The sequence below is a fragment of the Pezoporus occidentalis genome, unplaced genomic scaffold (assembly GCF_034315485.1).
Source record: "Pezoporus occidentalis ecotype Australia unplaced genomic scaffold, CSIRO_AGI_Poc_V1 ctg86, whole genome shotgun sequence".
Taxonomy (NCBI): domain Eukaryota; kingdom Metazoa; phylum Chordata; class Aves; order Psittaciformes; family Psittacidae; genus Pezoporus; species Pezoporus occidentalis.
Genome location: NW_026916220.1, coordinates 7265830 through 7289996, shown reverse-complemented (window position 1 = coordinate 7289996; position 24167 = coordinate 7265830). Strand labels below are relative to the sequence as shown.

The window sequence follows — 24167 nt, the reverse complement described above, 5'->3', positions numbered from 1 at the left end:
AAAATACTCGAGATAAACTAGACTATCTCCTGATACTGCCCTCCTTTCTGTTCTCAGATCAGAGATGAAGAAAGCATATCTCAACACTTGAGATATGGTTTTCTAAGCAAAAATGCTGTCCTTCTTTTAGTATTAAGCAGGACTGTCTCTAACAGAATAAATCAGCAGGCAGGCCCACTGCCAGATCTTCAACAAAGGTACTCCCCTGCTGTCCTGGAGGTAATTCTAAATGGAACAGTGTACAGATCAGAAAATTGCTTGAGGCTTTGCACTACTTGAAAATTCACAATGGCCCTCCCTGCCATTCATATCAAAAAATTGGTGATGATACTGAATTTTGCTATATAATCATCAATTTCACGAGAAAAGATGTCTTAAAATGCAAAATACTGCGCCTAGAGTATGCAAAGCACCTAAATTTACTGTCACTGAAATTAGAGGACAAGGTGACCAAAATCCTTGTACTGCATAAGCCAGATCTCTTGAATTTTAAGCAAATTCGCAGTGGCTGTTCCTGACTAGAATCTGACCTCATTGATGTTACTTCTTACTTCTTACTACTACTTATTACTTCTGCTGCTGCAGAGGAGCAGAAGTGAAAAACAACACCAGAGAGCAGAATGCTTCTATTGCCTGTAGCAAGCATAGCTAGTCTTACGCCAGACAACAATCTGATAAACCCATTAGAATAGATGTGCAGGTCTGCAAGGCAATGAGAACAGTGAACGTCATAAAAACCTGCACAGTCATGATTGTGGGCCATGGAAGATTGATCCACACCATAGTAACAAAACAAGATTTGTTCGAGCACTGCATTTAAACAACTTTATGTGGCAATAATGTATACATAGTCTAAATAAAGGCTTGGAGATGCAGTAGAATAATTTAGAGCTCTCCCTGCTTTAGCAGAAACTATAGTACAGGTGAACAAAATGCAGCCTCTTCTCGGATAGAAAATATAGTTGCCATTTGGCAGTGTAACAGCTTAGGATGGGAAAAATTAGCCCAGTGAATGAATGCAAGGAAAAAGTATTTACAAACACTGTAACCCAGCCAAAATATCAATGGAAGAACTTTCCTCCCCACCTGGCAGAGGTTTGTTAATAGCTTTTTTCCTACAATATTTACCATGGCCTGACAATCTCAGAGTAATGGCATGGTTTTGCCTTTCCAAGCTGAGTGCACCATTACCCAGCATGGCTTTTATTTTTGTTATTAACTTCTGAAGTCTTCAGGAAATAAACATTCTAGCTCCCCTTTAATTTTACAGGGACATTGGAAGAAACGTGCTGTTCTAAGGACCCCTCTCCGGCTTACTGATGCAGTAAGATGCAGGAATATAAAATATTATCAGGAGCAACGTCTTGGAGATGCGCTCAGAATCACATAAAACAGCCGCCTGTCCCCAAGACACAGATCTTCCAGCAGTTAACTGAAAAAACAGAACCCTTACATCTGCCAAAACTCATGGCATGACATTAACAAGTAACTGTACTTGAAAGATTAATATCACAAAAGAAACGTGTTCTTCAGATTATTACTGTGCTAATTTTTTTTTCAGTTGGCTGTTAGAAAAAACATTCAGGTAGCTCTACCACTTCAGATCACAGATCTTGTGCCTCCTACTGCAAGTCATTTTCTGGCCCTTTAATATCTGTGCTGACTTTGGGATCTTGTATGTGTATAAGAATACCCTCAGTGCACATTGATAGTTCACTGGAAAGGTGATTTAGAAGTTTTAAATACATTATTTTTTCTCTCCAGTAAAATGTAGCTCTTCCATGAAATAGGGAAAGACAATTACATAGCACTGTGGAAGGGATGTTGAATAGAGGATTGGAAGTTCTGATCCAGAACAAAAAGCCAAGAACACAGTCTTGATCCCTGACTTGACTTGAGCTAAGCCTGATTTACAACAGCTCAGCCTGAAATAAAGTCCAGCATCCTAGAAGAGAATTCTGCAGGCTGATAATAAGTGCTACTTGGAGCTTTTCAATCTGCTGGTACTTGTTTAACTATTTTTGCTTTAATAACATTGGATCTGAGGGTAACACAACAGATGTTTTTCACTACTCTGTTTTTACAACTATTAAAGGGTTGTAAAATGGAATGACCTCTTCAGCTGAAGAAAAAAAGAGCCAAGCAACCAGCTCTCAGCACACTCAGACAATCCCAGAGCTAAGCCAGATTCACTCTTCTGAAGTCTGTAACTGCAACTTGAGCTACTCTGTCTTCAGCTGCTGTCAATTCATGCCCTTGTTCCACCAGCGACCTCTCAGGCACTCGAAGTTTTACCTCTCTTGTTTTCTCAGAACTGCCTTACTGGAAGAGGTCAGTCCCCCTCTCCCATGTAAACGCTAACTGATGTTCCAAAAGGATATGCAGCTTTTCTCTGAGGAAAGCTCAGCACATGCCTGGTATGCACCGGTTGCATCAGGTTCAATACCAAAGGCAGCTGTCATTTTGGAGCAGAGTCAGAAAAAGTAGTAGTGTTGTCTGTCTTTTATATATCATTCAGTTTTCCAGAGTTAAAGACACTCAAACTTCTCTCTATTGTTTAGCAGGGAAGTATATTTAACAGAAAACATGAATCTGGGGCAGCTGCCCTCTGTGCTACCTTGAAGCCACTGTGCTGAAAAGAAGGGAAGACTCTGTAGCCCAGTGGCTAAAGTCCTGGCCTGAAGGTGCTCCTGCATTTTGCAGTAGCGTCCTCATCTCAAATCTTTCTGGAATAGGAACCAGAGTACATGGCACTACACTCACAAATGGCAGCACCTTCCATGGGATTTCAGCTTACGTCAGCAGGCATGCACAAATCCATACAGATAAACTCATCCACACACACTCATACTGTGAAGCCTGTGAAAAAGCTGTCATGGACTGACAAGTCAGCAGTGCAATTCCAAAACAGCAGCTGAAATAATGTAAAAAGGATTTGTGTATTTTTATTGCACATGCCCCTGTTAGACCATCTTTCCTATTAAAGTTTAGGCCAATGACACTTGGATGTATGAGGCACTCAAAACCTATTACTGTCCATGCAAAGGAGTTACTATCATTTAAAAAGATTCTTCCAATATGTCATAAATGGATAAGATCTGTTTCTTCATATGCCTAGGGCTCCATTTGGTACCTAGAAATCAAGGGAAGCTTTACCACTGATTTCACTGAAAATGAGTCTGGAAAATGAATGAGCAAGGAAGCATATCCTGATTTTTATAAAGCATCATGAAGCTAACTAAGCAGCACAATATTATCTTAATGTCACCAGCAAAAGACAATTACAGAAAATATTTCAAAAGTTACATTACTTTGACCTGAACCAACTTCTTTTGCAAGATTTATCTGCTAATAAAAATTCTGAATGAAAGTCAGTAAAAATCAAAGGCACTACAGGATCAAAAGTTTTCAGAGCAATCAAATGAAATTAGTATTTTAAAACATATCTAGACAAAAAAGTTTGGTTTGCTCTATTATCAAAATCAGTTGAGGAACAGAGGCACCCTGCTTTAACTAGAGTAAAATTTTCTCTTTCTCTTCTTCTCTGATCTCTTACAAGGTTAACATACTTTGAATCCTTACATAATTCATTATCCATCCTTCAATTCCCTCTCACCACAGCTTGGAACATCAATGTTATTTGACAGCTTTGAAGAAACACCTCAGGCCCCACTAGTCATGGGCAACACCACCTTATCAAAACAAATGTTCGTCCTATTTTCAGGAATAACACTTTTTCCCTCTTATTAGCTGGTGCAGTGCTGTGTTTTGGCTTCAGTATAAACAACAACAACTAAAACATCAGTGTGCTATAAGCACTATTCTCAGGCTGAAGCCAAAACACAGCACTGTACCAGCTATTAGGAAAAAATTTATCTATCCCAGCCAAAACCAAGACACTTTTACTGTTCCAGTGGAGTGCCACCATCTGTTAATACACACAGGCTCATTGAACCTCAAAAACAGATTTCTACAAACACTAACTAAACACTTGTGAACTAAGACAATGTGTTCTTTGGGCAAGCAGTTATTTGTACATGCCCTGAGATCCAGGTTCATCTGTTGGCTTTAAGAATTAACACGACTGAGGGCAAAAGAAAGTACTGAGGAGGCTTTTCAGCCCACCACTCAGATTCAGCATGGACTTGTGCTTGAAAACATTGTAATATTCAAAGACAAAATTATTACAGAATGTGTTCAACAAAGTGCTGCAACAAACATGCTATATTGAGGGTAAAAACCTAGACAAAATAGGGTGGTAAGAAGACAGAGATGGCTGTTACACTCCATTTAGCCATAACAGACTGATACTACAGTACAGTGTTCTTCAATATGCGTGGCACAGAACTTCACATACTAATTTCTGCACCAGGTCACACACTTTCTGGCTATACCATGGCTACGAATTCAAAGAAGATTTGAAACATGAACACTAAAAACAGAATCCAGAAGACAAAACTAAACAAATTCATTTAAAAATATGCTCTTTTTCAGTTATTAAGACAGTCTGAAAGTTCAGTCAAAGATGCCTTTTAAGTTGCGTTTTAAGTTTGCACACAAGATGACTGAAGAGTGCATAGACTCATCACACTGATTCCACTGTGCGTTCATTCATTCAAAATTTGCTATGGAGGTTTCTTTACAAAAGACTTTGTTACATTTTTATAGCTCCTCCAGACCATCAGTGAGTCACAGTAAGTCCCAAAAGAAGTCTTGCCACTGCTGTGGAGAAAATCACCTACCAACCAGGTAAATGGCAGATATAGATATCTGTCTCTATATAAAGAGATTTACATAAATAAAAAGAAAAGCTCTCCCTGGGCATAGATCATGAAGCAGTATATACAGTCCATAATACTTTCACTTGCTTCCTAGCAGTAAACTTCAGGTTAGAATAAAGGCTGCATTAACCCCTGAATCAAACCTGTTTGTGGCTCCCTGTCAAATAAAAAAAAAAAATCTGTCTACAGCACAGGTGTTTTCAGAATGCACTATGAAGCACTAAGCAGCTGCAGTATCTCCAGTCAGCTTTCTGGTGCAAAAAGGAGAACATGCAGCAGCTCTGAAATATTAAAAAGAGAAACCCAAGTGCAAAATATGTAGCCTCCCTAGTCAGCATACAGATCAACCTCCCAGATTCATTTATTTTTACTGTTTTCAGTTAGATTTAAATGGCTCCAACTCAGAACATACAATTAAAACTTACTCTTCAATTTTTTTGACAAAAGCTCTGGGTGACGAAGGACAATTTCTGCCATTCTGATAATCGTTTCAGAAACCCCCCAGTTTGGGGGGAAAGTGGAGAGAACACAGCCTCTGAAGGTAACTTCTCTAAACTATTCTTTGACTGTGCAATTGTGCTAAAGCATCACATTCCTGTTAGAAGGCTGTGGGATGGGGGGGGGGGGGGCAGGGAGGAAGAGTGTCAGTAAAAATAAAAAACACATAATGTAAGTATATAATGATGGAAGATTCCCTAATACTATCATTGTCCATTTTATGTCTTTGCAGAGGCACAAGTGTGCAACTGAGGAGGCACAGTTTAAATACAAGCTAAATATTAAACTTATAATGCAGGGCATTGTGGAATCACAGGGTTAGATCCCACTTGCTTTGTGCTTTCTTTCTTTTTTCATTCTGTCTTTTGCTCTACTTCCTTTGTATTTTTCTTATGTTAGCACCAAAATATTGCTCAATACAAGGGGTGGATTTCAAACTTAGCTCTGCCAGCCTCTAAGGCTGGGCCTCCTCCTCCTCTTGGTGTTTTGTATAAAAGAAAACTTCTACAGAGTCAAGTTTTTCTTCCAACAGTCTGATCTGGTTTTCATGCCTTATCAAGTTTCCTCATTAGCTTGACTATTTTCGTGAATTTCCTTATGCCAGTAAATTTATTTAGCAATTTTTGTTTTACCACAATTTGTATTATTCTCTTATGTGATCAGAAAACTCCCAAAATCTTATTCTGAAAAAAGCAGAAAAACTAAGAAACAGTATTTTTCCTTAGGCACTCTTGACTCTGGTTTACATTATCTGAATGTGAAGAATGGCAAAACTGGTTTCATGAGGTTATCCTCATCCTTCTAACCCCCACAATGAGACAGAAATTAGCAGTGGCTACTGAAATTGCCATGAAGTTTAACGTCTACTACAGTATACTGAAAATTAATGGTTTCTAATTCCTGGGTGTTCCATGTAGATAAATGCAAACTGCTCAGAACTAGAAAGGAAAACAATGAGGTTGCTCCATCACAGTATTTGCGAAAAGGACAACTGCAGTTTCCCACAGTAATACAAGCCCCAGGAAGAAATGGAACAATAATATTGCATTAAGACTTTCTGCATAAAGATTTACAAAGACTATTTACAAAGACTCCCTTTTGGATGCTACATAAAATGTCCAAGGACAGTTCTTTCTCCTGTGTCAACTAAATTAGTATGCATGGAAGCCCAGGAAAATTATGGCCAGCACTCCCTATGACTCCTAGGACTTGTCCAAGCCGGAAAAAAAATCCCCCAAACCACATCCAAGGTTATTATTGCTGGTCCTTTATAGTGACAAAATATATTGCCTGATTGAATACTTTAAATGAGGAAGGGGTACTTCAAGAAGCACAGAAAATTCTTAAACAAGTTGGTTGTTTTGTTTCTGTAAAACTAGGGGCGCAGCTGTACTACTTGACAGCTCCTAAACACCTACCTACCTTTGTAAAGTGGGAAAGCTTCTTAAAATAATACAATACACAACATAAGGTAACAAGCACAAGTTATATGGGATGCCCTAGTATAACAAACACACATTTCTCACTGCAGTCTTACATATTTTCTTACCTTTCTATTCCCCTTCTTGAAAATTGAAAATGAGTACTAGTAACAAAGCTACCAAGTGGAGGAGAAAAAGCCTGTTGTACTCAGTGCTTAAAGCAGCACTACAGTAACTCAAAAGATCTATTACACTGCCAAACACAATGGAGATTTTCAGCCTGCCATCCACAAATGTGTGTGTCTTCTCTGAAACTTACAGCTCGGGCAGACAGACAATGGGGCACAGCGAATCAACTGGCTGCTACTGTTTCAACCTGTCACCCTACTCCCTCCACATACTTCACTATCATTATGATACGTATGCCTGATCTACTCCTAAAAGTTAAATAAGAGCTTACTGTAATGTGCTGAGAAATGCAGCAGTTAGGGTACTGGTTCACAAGCAGGCCACAAGGGAAGGCACTGTCAGAAGCCTAAATTACTCTGTGATTCTGTAATTCTGCCCAGTACAGCTCCAAGGGCCACAGTGCTGCTCAATGTCTTACCATGATGCACTCATGGTCTTTAATGAACACTTTTACATTGCAGCTGCTAGGGAACTATTTAAACATGACCTCATTTGGATGTGAAGAGGCCTGTTCCAGTCTGGAGCTGTACAGAAGCTGTACTGTACAACTCCCATCTGGACCTGTATTCCAACAGCTGTTGACAGAGTAACTTGTAGTACCAGACCCTACACCAAACAGCACTGACTTGACAGGTTCAGAGAGCAATTCCTTCCCCAGCAGCAGGAGAGGAATTCACTTCCACTACAGGCTAACAGCACAGCCAGGAGTCTGGGAACAGATTCAGGGGTCCAGATAACTTAGTTACATGCTCAGCAACATTTTTGTGTACCTCAGTGAAGGCAGCATATGGCTCTGACACGGGACAGTTTGTTTTTTTATTACTGGAAGAAGAGTGAAAGTTATCACTGGAAAAGTTTCCCAGTTTAATAGTCTGAGGCCAGAAATACAGCAAGTAACAGTTTATATGTAATGTGACGAAAAGAAGTTTTTCAATTTGAAAATGTAACTCTAGAAGCCAAACTATTGGAAAAATGGGGACTGAATTCTCTGAAGGAATAATGCTTTAATGAGACCTCTAAATCCATGTGTGGCCTCCATAGCTGTACATCTTCACGAGGCTGGAAGGCAGGTACTATTCATTATCTGTTGCTATTTCAGATGAGCCTTTGTGGGTTTGATTGCAGGATAAAGCAAGAGACGAAACAACTTTCAAAGGTGGCTCTCATTTTTTCTGCAGGATCTCTGAAACTACCTGACACAGAACTCTGCCGAAGTAGAAACCCAGCAGTGTGTCTCATGCTACATCCCTGCTAAGCTGGGTTTGGTGCACTACAATGCTACTGGAGTATGTCTGAGGATCTCTCCCGTGGGAGAAATTTTCCCAGACCTTTAGCACAGCTCTAGCTAAGCAGTGAATACAGACTGCAGCTGGTGGAAAGAACTGGGCTTTTGTCTCTATTTATATATTTTGGCCTACATGCTCTGAACTACTCATAATGACAGAAATTATTAACTTAACGCCCCGTTACGCCATACAGAATCAGTCTATCTCAGGAAAGTTTTGTGAAAAAAGATCCATATTTCAGATTCAGAAATCTCACCGAAAATCAATGACATTTGTCAGAACCCATCTCTGTTCCCCCCTTATCTGCAAAACCCAATCTGATGATAAAAAACTCAGGGAAAATTACACTACCAGCAAGATAAGATCCTCATACCACAAACCCAACTTTCGTAAATTAGCTATATAAAAGTTCACATAGAGAAAAGCCTGCTCAGAAAATCAAGGAAGGTTTCATTTTCACCAGCATTTACTATAAAAATTGAAAGATTTTTAGATTTTAATATTGAAAGAGGAACTGTTAAGACATTTTAAACTGAATGAAAAGAAGTTCTTTGAATGTTAACAGCTGAGCCCTCATAATAGGAGACATGTAGGATAATCTTGGGAAGATAGCAGCCAAGATAATAAGGAAATCCTTCATTTTAGCTGAAGGCTACATTCAGTGTGACAATTTTTTCATCTTGAGTATTTACATCATCACTTGCTTTAGTATAAAGCATCTTAGCTTTACACTAAAGCAAGCAGCTGCAACCTCAAAATTAAGTTCTCAGTATCCTAAAACTCAATTGTCTGCAGGAGACATGGACTATGTAAAATGAGAACTTTAACGCAATCCTGGTGGCAAAAGTCCACGTCAGTGAATAGCCCCAATTTCTTTGCATCAACAAGGTTCAGTTGTGAGTTTAAGTTACAACACAACCTGAATACTAAAATAAGCACTGATTTCTATTGAGAAATTTTTGGTCTGGGCATGATGCCTCCTGTGACATAAAGAGTTTTTAAATATGCCTGTCTAAAGACAATTTAGAAAGTACTCAAAGGAACTGCAAGTGTATGAAAAAATGGGAATAAAGTTTTAGATCCCTTATTTTCGCTTCAAAGGAGAACAGAACAATGCATCTTCAGCCCAAACCTCCAACTGCTCTTTTTTTTCCATCAGGAAAATTTATGGACAGGAATTCTCAATACAGCCCAAACCAGTAGAAAACCAAAATGAGAAGAACAGAGGTTCACCCTAAGACAGAATAGTGGGACTGTCATTTGTGAGATCCTCATTCTTGCCAGAATTCCCTGGATCAAAGGATGTTCTGTTCCCCTTTTCTTACACTCTTCTCCCGTGGACATCCTCCATTCAGCTGGATGAACTCTTGCTTTCATCTTCACAGCCTTTCTTCTGCAAATCACGTGCTCAAAAGCCATGGATCTGGAACCAACATTCAAAAGACTGGAATCCTACAGGTCCTTCTAAACACTCACCACAGCAAAACCTTTTTCTGTTTGATATGCAATTATAATTCCTCCAGAAAATCGGTTAAGCATTCTCACAGAGGGGCAGAAATGCATGGGACTGGAGTGTTTTTAAACTCTTTTAGTTTTCATTTCCTTTACACCAAATGCATGACTAAGCTCGGGGTTTAGGAGCAGATGTAGAGTATCCGCAGCATCACTGACACTACTCGTTTCTGGATCCACCAACAAATTACTGTGTAATCCAAGAAAAATCACTTCTCAGAATTTCGTATCTGAATAGATACTCATACATTATGTAGACTACCTTGATTGCCTCAGCTTTGGTCTCTTATTTGACAAATTAAATAGAAACATTTACCTGGCTTTACAGGGCTCTTCAACAATTAGATCTTTAAAAAAAACTCCACCCAAAACCAAGCCCTAAAACTCCAAAAGAAAGGCAGCCATAGTATGCAACTAATTTTAAGGCACATAAATTCTAAACAGATGTATTGTTTTAATGCCCAAATATTCACTGGCACTTTTCTAAAAGGTCTGATGTCATTCAGCATGCGGTTTGGAAGTGTCTCAGTTGCTGAGTACTATAGCTTCAGGGATCTGTCCATTAGATGCTGAATTCTTTCTGTTAAGGCTGTTTAGATCTTATGTTGTATGAACAACAATTACCATTATTCCACCATGCTAATATTGACAGTATACATTTATTGGTAATCTATACTATTTCTCAGTTCAGATGAACATCCACTTCTTAAAAGGAAAGGTACCTCTTTCCATATCCAGATCAGAGTTTCAAAGACAAGCTGTTCATTGTCTTCCCTTTCCCCTTCCAACTATTAACAGGCTTTGATTATTCCCTTCTTGATCATCTCAAATTCCAGATGTCTTGGCAACCTGTTTTGTTTCTTAGGAGTCAAAGTGTCACTGATTCATACTATGAGATGGAAATACAAGTTTCCACTGTATATTTTCAAGCATATGAAAGGGCACAGCCCCAGCACGTTCCTTGGATACGTGACTCACTCTGAGATGGAAAGGAGAAAAAAAATCCTCTGTGTCAGCAATGTCCGTAAAGCTTGTTTCAATGTACTGTGCTGCTGAGATGCACTGAGCATTTGTCAGGTCTTTTCTCATCTTTCACTGTACTCTAACTGGGGTTTTCGGCTCAGTCATACAAAACAGTCACTCATCTGGTTCCACGGCCTGGACTTAGCCCTATTCAAGGATTTTAAGCATGACTCAGAGGATTTTCCAAATAAAGCAAAACTTTCAAAAAGGGAGACTCATGAAACACTGAACATGAGATCTTTTTTAAGGAAACTCCTTTATCCATTTGCATGTGGTGGAAATAACCCTGTAGTGCATTATCTGTTGGATAGCGTCTTGAGTTGGTCTTCACAGAAAATGGAACAATTTAGACGTTGGCTTTATGGTTTTCTCTACTTGAAAACAATTTTCTGAGGTTAAATATGTAACCGCAAGAGGTTGGGTCTCTTACAAACACTGTTAAACACTGAAAATTACTTGGTATTTCCATAGTCCATATGCTGCACATGTAAGTTTTGTTGTGTGCAGCTTACTATAACTGAAGAGTTTTTACTACAAGAGTTGGGTCATCCCTGTGACACAGAGCTTACAGCTGAGACTGTGAATGACTGTCAGGCTGCAAGAGCCTTTCTCTGAGCACGCTGTCGTTAATGTGAGTTACAGAACCATCACCACAGTGCACTGCTTAGGGACATAGGAGCTACATTAACTATCAACAGGGGAAAAGGGAAGTTTGTTGCTTTAATTACAACAGCTGGTGCAGTTTTCCCCATGTTGGCTGGCAAAAGGTAAGAGTGAAGATAACTATTCCATGATTCTTCTGCTACTCATCAGATCTCTTTGCAGAACGAGTGCATGTCCCTTCACAGCTACACTGGTAAGACTGGACTTGATCTTTTGGTTTCAAACACCGAAAAGCTTATGAAGGATGCATATTATCATAGAATAACAGAATGTTTTGTGTTGGAAGGAATCTTAAAGCTCATCCAGTTCCTACCCCCTGCCAGGGGAGGAACACCCTTCACTAGACCAGGCTGCTCCAAGCCCTGTCCAACACTGCCAGGGATGGGGCAGCCACAGCCTCTCCTGGCAACCTGTGCCAGTGTCTCACCATCCTCATAGTGAAGAATTCATTCCTAACATCTAATCTAAATCTCTCCTCTGTCAGCTTATAGCCATTCCCCCTTGTCCTGTCACTGCATGCCCTTGTGAAAAGTCCCTCTCCAGCTCTCCTGCAGGCCTCCTTTAGGTAAGGATGCTCTACAGTCTCCCCTGAGCCTTCTCCTCTCCAGACTGACCAAGCCCAACTCTCTGTCTGTCTTCACAGAAGAAGTGCTCCAGACCTCTGATCATCTTTATGGACTCCTCTGGACTCACTCAGCAGGACCACATCCCTCTTGTGTTAGAGGCCCCAGAGCTGAATGCAGTACTGCAGGTGGGGTCTCATGAGAGCAGAGCAGAGGGGCAGAATCGACCCCTTTGACCTGCTGGTCACGCTCCTTTGGATGCAGCCCAGCATATGGTTGGTTTCTGGTCTGCGAGCACACACTGCAGCCTGTTCATGTTCAGTTTCTCATTGACCAACACCCCCAAGTCCTTCTACTCAGGACTGCTCTGAGTCACTTCTCTGCCCAACCTGTAGCTGTGTCTGAGATTGTCCTGAGCCATGTGCAGAACCCTGCACTTGGCCTTGTTGAACTTCATGAGGTTGGCACTGGCCAGCTCTCAAGCATGTCAAGATTCCTCTGGATGGCACCCCTTCCCTCCAGCGTATCAACCGAACCACACAGCTTGGTGTCATCGGCAAACTTGCTGAGGGCACGTTAATCCCACTGTTCATGACCCTGATAAAGATGTTAAATATCACTAGTTTATGTTTCCTTTATATTTCCTTTGTCACTGCAGGCAGTTTTTGAACTGTGTTGGCTGACAGGTTCCCAGTCAAAACTGTACAGCTTATGGGGAAAAAACCTCAATTATGCCAGCAGCTACCTATGTTAAGGGGAGAATGAACAAAAATAACAGTGACATTCCAGCTTGTTACATATCTGTGCAACTCTAAGAGTCAAATAGTAAGTAGATTTCTTTGGGGGTAACAGCACTGTGTAGAGGTACCCTGAGGGCAGATGGGACCCATTCTTGATACAGAATAGTAATAACTAGTGAGTTACACACAAACTCAAAGTTTTTGCAAATACTCTCCAGTGTTCAAAATCTAAAAAAAAGAACAGTTAAGATCATATGACTGAAGAGTCAACTTTAGACCCAATCTCCACCTTACTAATCTCCGTTTCTTTCTCCTAGCCCAACGCTAGGCTTGCATTAGCTGAATAGAGACCGCCAACTGCCAGTCCTGTGTGGTGATGGTAGCTTGGAAGCTATGTAAAAAGCTATAGGAAGCTCCTCTCCATTACCGAGTCAATGACGATTTGAACCTGCTTTCACGAGTAATTAAGCTCTTCCTGAACATAGAAGATAATCAAGCTCAAAGTTCTAGTTTAATGAATAGATGAATGACTCTAATGCATCCTTGGTCCCCTCTGCTGAGGACAAAGGGGCAGTGAGTAAGCTGGAGGTTTGAGTGTACTATAGAAGAGTTGTTTTACCAAAATGAACATTGGCCTTAATGGTGCAAAGATTTGTTCTTCTCTGCCTCCTAAGCAGCCTTATATGTTTGTGTTCAGAATTACACCAAGTTAAATTTAGGTGGGAAAAAAAAAAACTCTAAAAACCAGAAACCCCAAACTGCTGTCCTTTCTACTTTATGCCTGTTATTGTTAAGGCCTCTCATCATCCTTCAGAATCAATACAGTAGATTGAATACAGCTACTTCCTTCAAGATCACATCAGAGTCAAGATTCCAAGTTGCTTTCTTCAAGGTACTGAATATTTAGAGCACCAAGTACTGACATAGAATCATAGAATAGTTAGGGTTGGAAAGGACCTTAAGATCATCTAGTTCCAAACCCCCTGCCATGGGCAGGGACAACTCACAATAAACCATATCACCCAGGGCCTCGTCCAACCTGGTCTTGAACACTGGCAGGGATGGAGCATTCACAAACTCCCTGGACAACCTATTCCAGTGCCTCACCACCCTAACAAGAAAGAATTTCCTCCTTATATCCAATCTAAACTTCCCCTGTTTAAGTTTGAACCTGTTACCCCTTGTCCTATCACTACAGTCCCTAATGAAGAGTCCCTCCCCATCATCCTTATAGGCCCCCTTCAGATACTGGAAGGCTGCTATGAGGTCTCCTCACAGCCTTCTCTTCTCCAGGCTGAACAGCTCCAACTTTCTCAGCCTGTCTTCATACGGGAGGTGCTCCAGTCCCCTGATCATCCTCGTAGCCCTCCTCTGGACTTGTTCCAACAGTTCCATGTCCTTTTTATGTTGAGGACACCAGAACTGCACACAATACTCCAGGTGAGGTCTCATGAGAGCAGAGTAAAGGGGCAGGATCACCTCCTTCGACCTGCTGGTCACGCTCCTTTTAATGCAGCCCAGGATATGGTTGCCTTTCTGGGCTGCAAGCGCACACTTAAGCCAGCTCATGTTCATTTTCTCATCGACCAACACCCCCAAACCCTTCTCTGCAGGGCTGCTCTGAATCTCTTCTCTGCCCAACTTGTAGCTGTGCATGGGATTGCTCCGACTCAGGTGTAGGACCTTGCACTTGGCATGGTTAAACCTCATGAGGTTGGCACTGGCCAGCTCTCAAGCATGTCAAGGTCCCTCTGGATGGCATTCCTTCCCTCCAGTGTATCAACCGAACTACACAGCTTGGTGTCATCAGCAAACTTGCTGAGGGCGCACTCAATCCCACTGTTCATGTCACCGACAAAGATGTTAAACAAGCCCGATCCCAACACCGATCCCTGAGGGACACCACTTGTTACTGGTCTCCAGCTGGACATTGAGCCATTGACCACAGCTCTTTGCGTGTAGCCATCCAGCCAGTTCTTTATCCACCGAGTGGTCCATCCATCAAATTGATGTCTCTCCAACTTAGAGACAAGGATGTCGTGTGGGACAGTGTCAAACGCTTTGCACAAGTCCAGGTAGATGACATCAACTGCTCTACCCCTGTCCATCAGTTCTGTAGCCCCATCATAGAAGGCCACCAAATTGGTCAGGGACTACAGTAGTACACATACCACAGAAATGGTTAACCCAACGAAAACAAAGTTAAACGGAAGCTACTCTGAGACCTTGAAATAAAATCCCCTCAGAACCACCATTATCATCCACAGCTTTCACTTTTTTCAGTATGGCCTTTTCCAGTGCAGACATGCTCATGAAGAAAAGATAAACCATTAGATGCAGCCAAGGAGACAAAGGCTAATCATGTCATGCGCAGCACTACCAGTGAGCATTCAGCTGAAGACTGGCCAAACTAATCTGCTACAGAAAAATAAACTCTGGCTGGAGCCATGCTAAACAGCTTTTCTCTGAGAATAATATTTTTTCCCATAATCTCTTGCTGACTGTTGTTTCTCCAAGCATGTAAGCCCCTCAAAGCAGGGAACTTTCGCATAATGAGGCACAAAAACATACTACTACATTTGTCTTTAATGGTACGCATGCAAGTGACATAATCACATTTACAAGTAATACTGACAAGAAAGTGTCATGGTTTTCTCTGCAGCAGTACCAGGATTCACACTATGCTTACAAATGTTTCAGATTTTCTGAATATGCCATTCTTGCCTTTGTGTGTAACAATTAAAGAATCATAGAACAATTCAGGTTGGAAAAGATCCTTAAGATCATCAAATTCAGCTGCCAATCTAGCAGTGCCAAGTCCACAACTAAACGATGTCCCTAAGCACCACAACTAAAAGTCACTGACGTACCTCCAGGGATGGTGACTCAACCACTTTCCTTGGAAGCCTGTTCCAGTGCTTGACAACCCTTTCAGTAAATAAATTTTTCCTAATACCCAATCTAAAACTCCCCTTGCTCAACCTGAGGTCACTTCTTCTCATCCTATCACTTGTTACTTGTGAGGGGAGACCGACTGCCACCTCACTACAACCTCCTTCCAGGTAGCTGCAGAGATCAGTAAGGTTCCCCCTGAACCTTCCCGAACTCAATGCTCTAGTTCCCTCAGCCATTCCTCATCAGACTTGTTCTTCAGACCCTTCACCAGCTTCACTGAGCTTCTCCTGGACCCGCTCCAGCACTTCAACATCTCTCTTGTAGCAAGGGGCCCAGAACTGAACACAGGATTTGAAGTGCAGTCTCACCAGTGCCAGGTACAGGGGGACGATCATTTCCCTAGTGCTGCTGGCCACAGTGTTTTGATACAAAGGCTCACACATGCATTTTATCAATACAAGGGGGTTTTAACCATGTATTTTTTAAGTATATATTTGACTTTCCTCCAAAAAATACCTATAAAAGACATGACAACCTCATTTAAAAGCAGCTAGTGAGATTTCTCCTCTTAAGGTTTCTAATTTTACTGTATTTATATATTCTATGTGAATCTAGAAGGCCAAAATTCTATTTGGAAGAAGCTGGCCAAATGTAAAGGCAGTACTGGTGCATATACCTCTGGCTGAAGTAAAGACTGTGTCCTTGCTTTAGGCTTCCCAGAAGTTCCCTTAGAACACTACTGTAGCACTCCAGCTGGTCTCCACTGAAGTTAAACTGAGACTGCACTTTAAACTGGACTAAATTATTTTATTTTCATAGCTCTATGACCACACCTTATTCTGATGATTGTTACCACACATTTGGGGCAGCTGAAGACCCCAATAAGATATGTCTCTTCCCTTGGCTAGATTCTGCATAAAACATGCTCCAGAAGTATCAGCACTGTTCTCAAAAGATTGACCTTAAGAATGAAAATAGTCTGTGGAGATAGAGATTGCCATGAATTTTCTACAATATTTACAAGCCTAAATAACAACTTAAACTTGGCAAAATAAACACAGCCAAGAAGCAGCCACTACGAAAGCTGATACTTAAGAATCTTACTTCATTTTAGTTCCAAAAAATGAACTACCAAAGTCATTATGATCTGTAAATACTACTACATATATTCTGCTTTGCAGCATATCAAAGTCTGTTTTGTAAGGTTTCAAATAAGGAGCTGTTCTCCTAGTTCATCATATATATAACATTGTGGAATGCAGACTACTCAGTTCACAAAAACCCACTCTCCAAGGCAAACCATATTCAAGGTATTGAATTTCCCACACTTCTGAGTTGGGCACAAGCTCAACCCTGGTATGCCATAGACTTTAACATACTGCAGACATCAGCCTTGCCGTGAAGGTAGCTAAGGAGAAGAGATCCCAAGTTCAGTTAGAGTAGCAGCTGTGGCTGTGGAGTGGCAGATTCTTTGAGAGACTAATTTAAGTGATGCCCCCCAGTGTATGCAATGTTCTGAAGACCTACACTACCCAACAACAAGGGACCTGGCAGCTACAGGACAGACCACTCCAGTTCCCACATGGGACATCACTTCTTGCAGGTGTTTCATACTTCTTTCTTCTTCCCAAAACAGTATCAGAGTGAGCAGAGAACCTGAAACCTCTCAGCCTTTGCAGAGCCAGCTGACACATCCCTTTCCCCATGAGCTTTGCCCCACAAGCTTTCCCCCACCATTCATGCTACCACTGAAGTTTAATTACCCTTTAAAAAAAAAAAAAAAATAAATTTCTGTAACATAGAGGAAGAAGGGAGCTGCTGAGATCTGCTTTTCTACATGTTAGGAAAAGCGCTTTTTAGCCCACAGTAATTACCATAATACAGAAAACTGAGGCATCAGACTTGTGACATACATTCTCCAGGTGAGGCAGCATTCCTTCACACCAGCAGTGCCAAATCCTTCTCATGGGAAAACAGAGAATGTGCTAAAGAATATGCACCTACCATCACACATATTTTGCTTTATCAGGAATAGACTCAAGAATGGGTTAATTTATACGTCTGACCTGGAGCAGACCTACATGTGCCTCAAATGGCACATCTTGCATCAGAACAAGAGAGTACACTGGCTAAGACAGCTAGGAAGAATAGCTTTGGGAGCAACCACATGTCAGTCAACAATGACCGAGGATTGCCTAAACTACTCCTAAGCTTCAGTCCCTACTGTCATATGAGAAGAGTGCCTAATCAAGGTGTCTTAGATACTAGACAAAAATAGGGAATTAAACTGCTGCAACATATTATCAGTCAGCAAGAAGGTAATGCAATGCTAAGGCCAGATGGATAGCTAACTAGTAAACTGTGCCGCTCACCATACAGATGGAACCAGCACAGTTTTTATCAATCTTCTTTGATGGTACTCTTGAAATGTGCCAGGTTCATGGGTTGATTCATCTGCCAGCTTAGTTTACACAGAAGAATCTGTTGCATCATGAACCACAAGAAGAGGAAAAAGGGGAGAAGAGGAGAAAGCTCTGACATGTGATCCAGTTGTAAAATATCTATCTATATTTTCCAAGTGCATATATTTCAAGATACCAAGCCTTCTAAGAGGATAGATGTACTGCTGCTATAACTTTTCTGGAACAAAATTTGCACAGAATTCACAAAGTTTAAAGACTAAAGGAAAGCCACAGCCATACAACAGTCTTATATCTTGCAGAATTTTACTTCATTGGCACAAAAGATTAACTCAAAGTACTCAGCAAGCACACCCATGTCTAAGGAGGGAACAAGGAAGGGCAGCAACAATGAAAAGAATGTAAGCATTTCAAAGCTAACTTCTTCTTCAGCCCAAAGCCAGCACTGGTATGACAGGTGTAAAGATCAAGCAGAAAAGAAATTGGAATTGTTTGGAATTTACAGCAGTCTTCAACTGATAGCCTACAGCTATATGCACCTACCACTGGGTGACTGAATGACCAGTTAACAGCCAGCAGTCTGATTCTTCCCTCCACTCCCTAGCAAATCCTTGTGTCCTGGGTTCAGCAGTAGCAGTCATTTTTCTCCTTCTTGGTAGCTGGTGCAGTGCAGTGTTTTGACTTTCAGCTCGGGAACAGAGCTGATAACAAGGATGTTTTGGTTTGGCCAAGGACTTTGTGAGCCTCATGCTCTGCCAGGGAGGAGGGGAAGCCAGGAGGAAGCAGAGACAGGACACCTGACCCAAACTGACCAAAGAGGTATTCCATACCACAGCACGTCATGCCCAGGATGTAACGGGGAGTTAGCCGGAAGGGCTGGGAGACTGAGGGGTTGGAGGAGGTATCGGTCAGAGCTTGGTCGGGCTTGGGGGGGGGCGAGTTATCGGTCGGCTGGTGGTGAGATGATGTATTCTCTTCCCTTGTTATTTCCTGTATCATTATTATCATTGGTGGTAGCAGTAGTGATTTGTGTTATACCTTAGTTACTAAACTGTTCTTATCTCAACCCGTGGGAGTTGCATTCTTTTCGATTCTCCTCTCCGTCCCTCTGGGAGCAGGGGGAGGGCAAGAAAGGGGGGGAGGTGAGTGAACGAGTTGCCTGACTGGGTTTAAACCACGACACCTTGTCATACAATGAAAGAAACAAACTACATAAGAAGCACAAACAAGAAGATAAGTAGGTCAGCACCATCAGAAGCTCAGGTCCCTCTCCAGTGGCACCAGCACAGAGCTGCCCCTTTGCCTGTACCACTCAATTATTAAATGATTCTTTACTGGAATCGAACAACTGAGACTCTGCTGCAGAAACCTGAGGATGAGCCTGAAGGATGGGGAGGGATGCTCAGATGCAGTGAGCAAGGAGGTGGAAGTTCAAACTCTGGACCTGATGAAAAAAACACACGGTGATGTTTTCTCGCCTGTGTTATGCTGGAGGTCAGATTAGAATAAATGAAATAATTCACTGTGGCCTTAAATACCTGGGTATCTTTCCCACCAACTGTTACAACAGAAAAAAAACAACATTCCATTCAATGAAAATCCAAGCAAGACAGAACTACTCCCAATTTAAGGCTGCAATGAGGAGGCAAGAACACCTAAGGAAACTGAGTTTGTCTTGTTTGGGAATCAGGGTCTGCAGGGAGCACAGCAGTAGAGCACTGCTCGCTTTGGCACCTTCTTTTCTTGATGCTGCCCAAACACATACGGTGGAAGCTGACAACTGCAGTCCAGTCCACCAAAAACTGCAACTGCCCAATGGATCTACTGCTTCCCACAGTATTTCTTCAACCTGTTTACCAAAAAAGAACAGAGATAAAAGAACAGGGGTGGGGAAGGGAGGAGAAAAGGTACTTTTGAGGCTATGAAGTATTTAAGTTATCCCGAGAAAGCCCGATACAAGCCCGAGAAAAAGATCCCTTGAAATGTGTTTAAATAGTAAGACTACTAGGTGCCTGGAAAACCTAGTATTTACTGATGAGAGAGTTTACCCTAAAGCTAAATAAAACTCCAGCACACTACAAAAATTCATGCAGTTTCACCAATGTGGCCTGAGCAGGGATACAGAGTGAATTCTCCACTCTGCTTCTGATTTCCCAACTCACTGAGGGCTGAGACAGGTCAGGATATATCTGTGGCTACATACAGAACTTGTTTCCAGAGCCGTTGGCCTCTTAGATGCATTAAATCCACATAAAAATGGATAAAGGAAATTGAGAATAACAGAACTAAGAGCAAAGAAATTAGCATGTTTAAAACCCTTTCAGGTTTTGAGGCCATTTACAAAGACAGTCTGTAAAGCTCTGCTACACAAAGAAGTGGTCCTAATATTCATCACCTGCTTTTGAAACCTGCACACAATTTCTTGACAACTCTCCTGTTCCCATACCAGCTCCCTGTTCTCCTGCCAGCCAGCTCTTTTAGTAGGAGAGTGGCTAGAAGAAGAGTGAATAGACCAGAATGACTAGGAAAAGCAGAGAGGAAACAGCATCAGACCACAGGACGTACAGAGACCTGTAAGTGGCTCTAATGAAACCAGAGTGGTACTAAAGATGTGCCTTGTTGGGGTGCTGTAGCATTGTTATTCATTTCGGCAGTGAGAAACAGCAGCTGAATGCATCACCCTGAAGCACTGCAATTCACTCAAGGACATTGCTTGTTGTAGCCTTTCAGGTTTCTGCCCAGTGCAGGCTTGATCTATTTCCCTTGCCTTTCATGTCAGTAATCATGCCAGTGTAAACACTGAGAGGGTTAAATACATCATTCATGGCAATGTATAACTCAAGTGCATTTGATGGTTCAGTTTTTTTTTTTAAACCACAGAGGAACACCACCACAAAAAAAAAAAGCAAAAAAAAAGCCCACCAAGCCTGGGTATCCCTGTCCTGCCTATCCTGAAATGAGTGATTTTCCTTCAAAGTAGCTCCTCAATGAAAGCTACACTTGATCACAGTTCTTGAAATCCCTTTTTAGACAGTATGCATGAGATACATCAAATGAAGGAGGACAAGGTTAATAGGATTAAACTGAGAAAAATATGTTCAAGTTTCTGTGGACAGATCCTATCAAGCTGACTCTGGATCTCTTCACCAAACTCATTTGCTAATGGAAAGATTATCCCCAACTCCATTCACTGGACATACACTTTTACCAGAACAATTCTCTGCAGACCATATGCTACAAAGATCCAAAGAAATAATTAAGCTCTTTAAGTTACAGCCACTCAATGCTTTAAAACTGCTGTCCTATTAGTAAGGATATACCTAAGCCTGTTCAGTTTTCACAGCTGAGTATATCATCTTTCAAGATCTGTTTCAACTTCTTTGAAGAACGAACAATCATTATTTTCACCATCATTAATTTTTCTGAGTGAAAATAAAGGTTAATTTTTTAATATTAATAAAGCTTTAATACTAAACCTATGGAGGGTAGATTTAGATTACATATTAGGAGGCCTTCTTTCTACCCATTAGTGTAGAAAAGTGCCCTGGGTTCAGCAGTAGCAGTCATTTTTCTCCTTGGTAGCTGGTGCAGCGCAGTGTTTTGACTTTCAGCTCGGGAACAGAGCTGATAAGAAGGATGTTTTGGTTTGGCCAAGGACTTTGCGAGCCTCATGCTCTGCCAGGGAGGAGGGGAAGCCAAACAGACCAAAGAGGTATTCCATACCACAGCACGTCATGCCTGGGGGGTTAACTGGGAGTTACGTGGAAGGGCTGGTGGACTGCAGGGTTGGAGGAGGTGTGGGTCAGTGCTTGGTTGGGCGGGGGGGGGGGGGCGAGTTAGCGGTTGGCTGGTGGTGAGGTGTTGTATTCTCTTCCCTTGTTATTTCCTTTATCATTATTATTATTGGTGGTAGCAGTAGTGATTTGTGTTATACCTTAGTTACTAAACTATTCTTATCTCAACCCGTGGGAGTTGCATTCTTTTTGACTCTCCTCTCTCTCCCTCCAGGAGTAGGGGAGGGCAAGAAGGGGGGAAGTGAGTGAACGAGTTGTCTGGTTTGGTTTAAACCACGACAAAAAGTGATAGGAATTGGCAAACAAACCACAAGTCTGTCTGCAGAGACAGCTGTCAAGGCCAAGAACAAGATTATTTTAAAGGTCAGAAAATACTGATAGAGAGTCTCTTGATGTGCCATCTACCAACTTACCACAGACTGCAGTTGCACATAAACTGCAAAATATTGGGCTGAACTAATTTATGAGCATTATTCTTGATTGTTACTCAGCTGGGCTGAGTACTTATATATGACATCTCACATTTCCTACAGCAAGCTCCCATCTTTCTGACTTGCAACAAGTGAATCAGGACTCATTACCTAAAACTGCCAAAAAATACACAGGTACACTGACATCTCTAAGGTGCAACATTCTGGGGGTTGTTTTATTAAACGCAGCCACAGCTAAAGATTCAGGCTGTTTACACTACATGAAATCTTCTGCAAAGTTCTCTTCATGCAGAGGAAACTATTCCAGCAAAGATACTTCCCCCTATCCACCCTACTCTTCAGAAAAACTAAGAACAGTATTATAAAAGGAAAACTGTGCAGCTCATCTGGGCTGTCTGGTTAAACTACAGCAAAGCTTGTTAGTTACATATAGTCTTAGAAACAGTACTTTAGAGAACAATTCACTACTCAGTCCTCAGATTTGGATGGGAAATCAAGAGAGGGTGGGAGGCCAGAGTTCACTGCATTCCTGACTCTCCACTGCCTTGTACAGCACACAACTGTACATACTTTTAAGGGAAGATACCACTCCAATTATGCTTTGCTCTCCATCCATTCTATACCAGATACAAGTGCCTAAGTGCCTAGGCAAAACGCAAAACAATGTAAACTAGCTTTCAACAATGTAAATTAGCTTTCAACCAGCTAATAACACAATATGACCACCCTTAGTGATTAACCTGAGAGGCTTACCAGGGACAAATGGAATGATAACATTTTAGGCTAACATACCCCATCATTAACCTCACAATAAGCCACAGTTAACGCTTCATACATTTGACACTATTCCTGCAAGACACCTTCCTCCTTCCCACCTGCTGTTTAAAGGGTTGAATTTCACAGTCACTAAAAAAGAGGGTAGGAAGCGAACATGCTTAGTACACAGCATGAAAGGCAGTTTATGCTTTAGGACTTCTTTCTTGCACTTACCTACATTTGTAGGAAAGAGATCCTCATTGTTGATTTGCACCTCGATCCAGTCCATAAGAAGATTCATATACTGGGGTGCTGGCAATGCTGTGGGCTTCTTGTATTTCATGTCGTCCTGCCACCGATACTCATACTTAGGGCCTCCAGCCATCACTGGGCAGGTCTTCTCTGTGCAGAATTCACAGATAGTTCCATAAATGAGGTTGATCCTATTGAAGAAGTCAACAACATGAACAGCAACCCAGTCATTTTGGTCTTCTCCACTAGGCAACTGCACAGCTGCTTTCAAGTCCACGCCTGAGTTCAGAGACGCCTGTGCTCGTTTGTGAAGTTCAAACCTCTGGGTTCCAGGTTCAAACTTGCGTTTTGGGCGGAAAGTCTTGTCTTTATTAAAGACTTGTTTGAGTGCAGTGGACATGTCTGCTAATCTTCTGCTCTGCAGCAGCTGGCAGAAAAGCAAGGCTGAGATTTAATGCAGGTACCTGAAAACAGTTGCTCTATAACACAGGTCCTTCAAACCCTGCTTTTTCACAGAAGTTTGTATTGACTTCAGAGCAGTCTGTTAGCTCTTCCTCTGGAAAGCCTTCCTGAAAGGCTTCATATCCCTGAGAATGTGGAAACAGTAAACATTAGTGATAAGCTCAAGTCTGGCCCTGTTGGTTTGTTACTGTTTTACTTCTCTTTTTTAAGTACCTACCCAAATAGAGGCTTCTTAAGTTACCAGAAAGATGACAATTCGGTAAGTCTTGCATAATCTTTCCATCTTTAGATAATTTTTAAACTGTTTTCATTTTGCTGCCTTTTTACAGTAAGTGCATGCTACACATAATATGAGTTTAGTAGACAAAATACTATGTTACAATGTAGAAGTCTTACCTAACCCCTCCTGAAGCGCCCAATAGTGCCCCTAGGCATTCACTATGGCTTCAGCACCCTTCTCTAGGAAAAAAATCCCTGAGCA

At 41.5% G+C, this 24167-nt stretch overlaps 1 protein-coding gene across 6 annotated transcripts in view; it reads right to left on the bottom strand.

Moving 5' to 3' along the window:
* MOB3B (MOB kinase activator 3B) overlaps positions 1–24167 on the bottom strand; it is an 84650-nt gene that overhangs the window by 21977 nt on the left and 38506 nt on the right. For 4 of the 6 annotated variants that reach the window (XR_009961898.1, XR_009961899.1, XR_009961900.1 and 1 more), the window contains one exon: positions 23207–23811. Coding sequence is in view for 3 of the 6 variants with exons in the window: in XM_062604410.1 (XP_062460394.1) it covers positions 23207–23624 (418 nt within the window). In the remaining 3 variants the exon portion in view is untranslated. The remainder of the gene's footprint in view (positions 1–23206; positions 23812–24167) is intronic. The other 2 variants (XM_062604412.1, XM_062604411.1) reach the window with 1 other exon arrangement.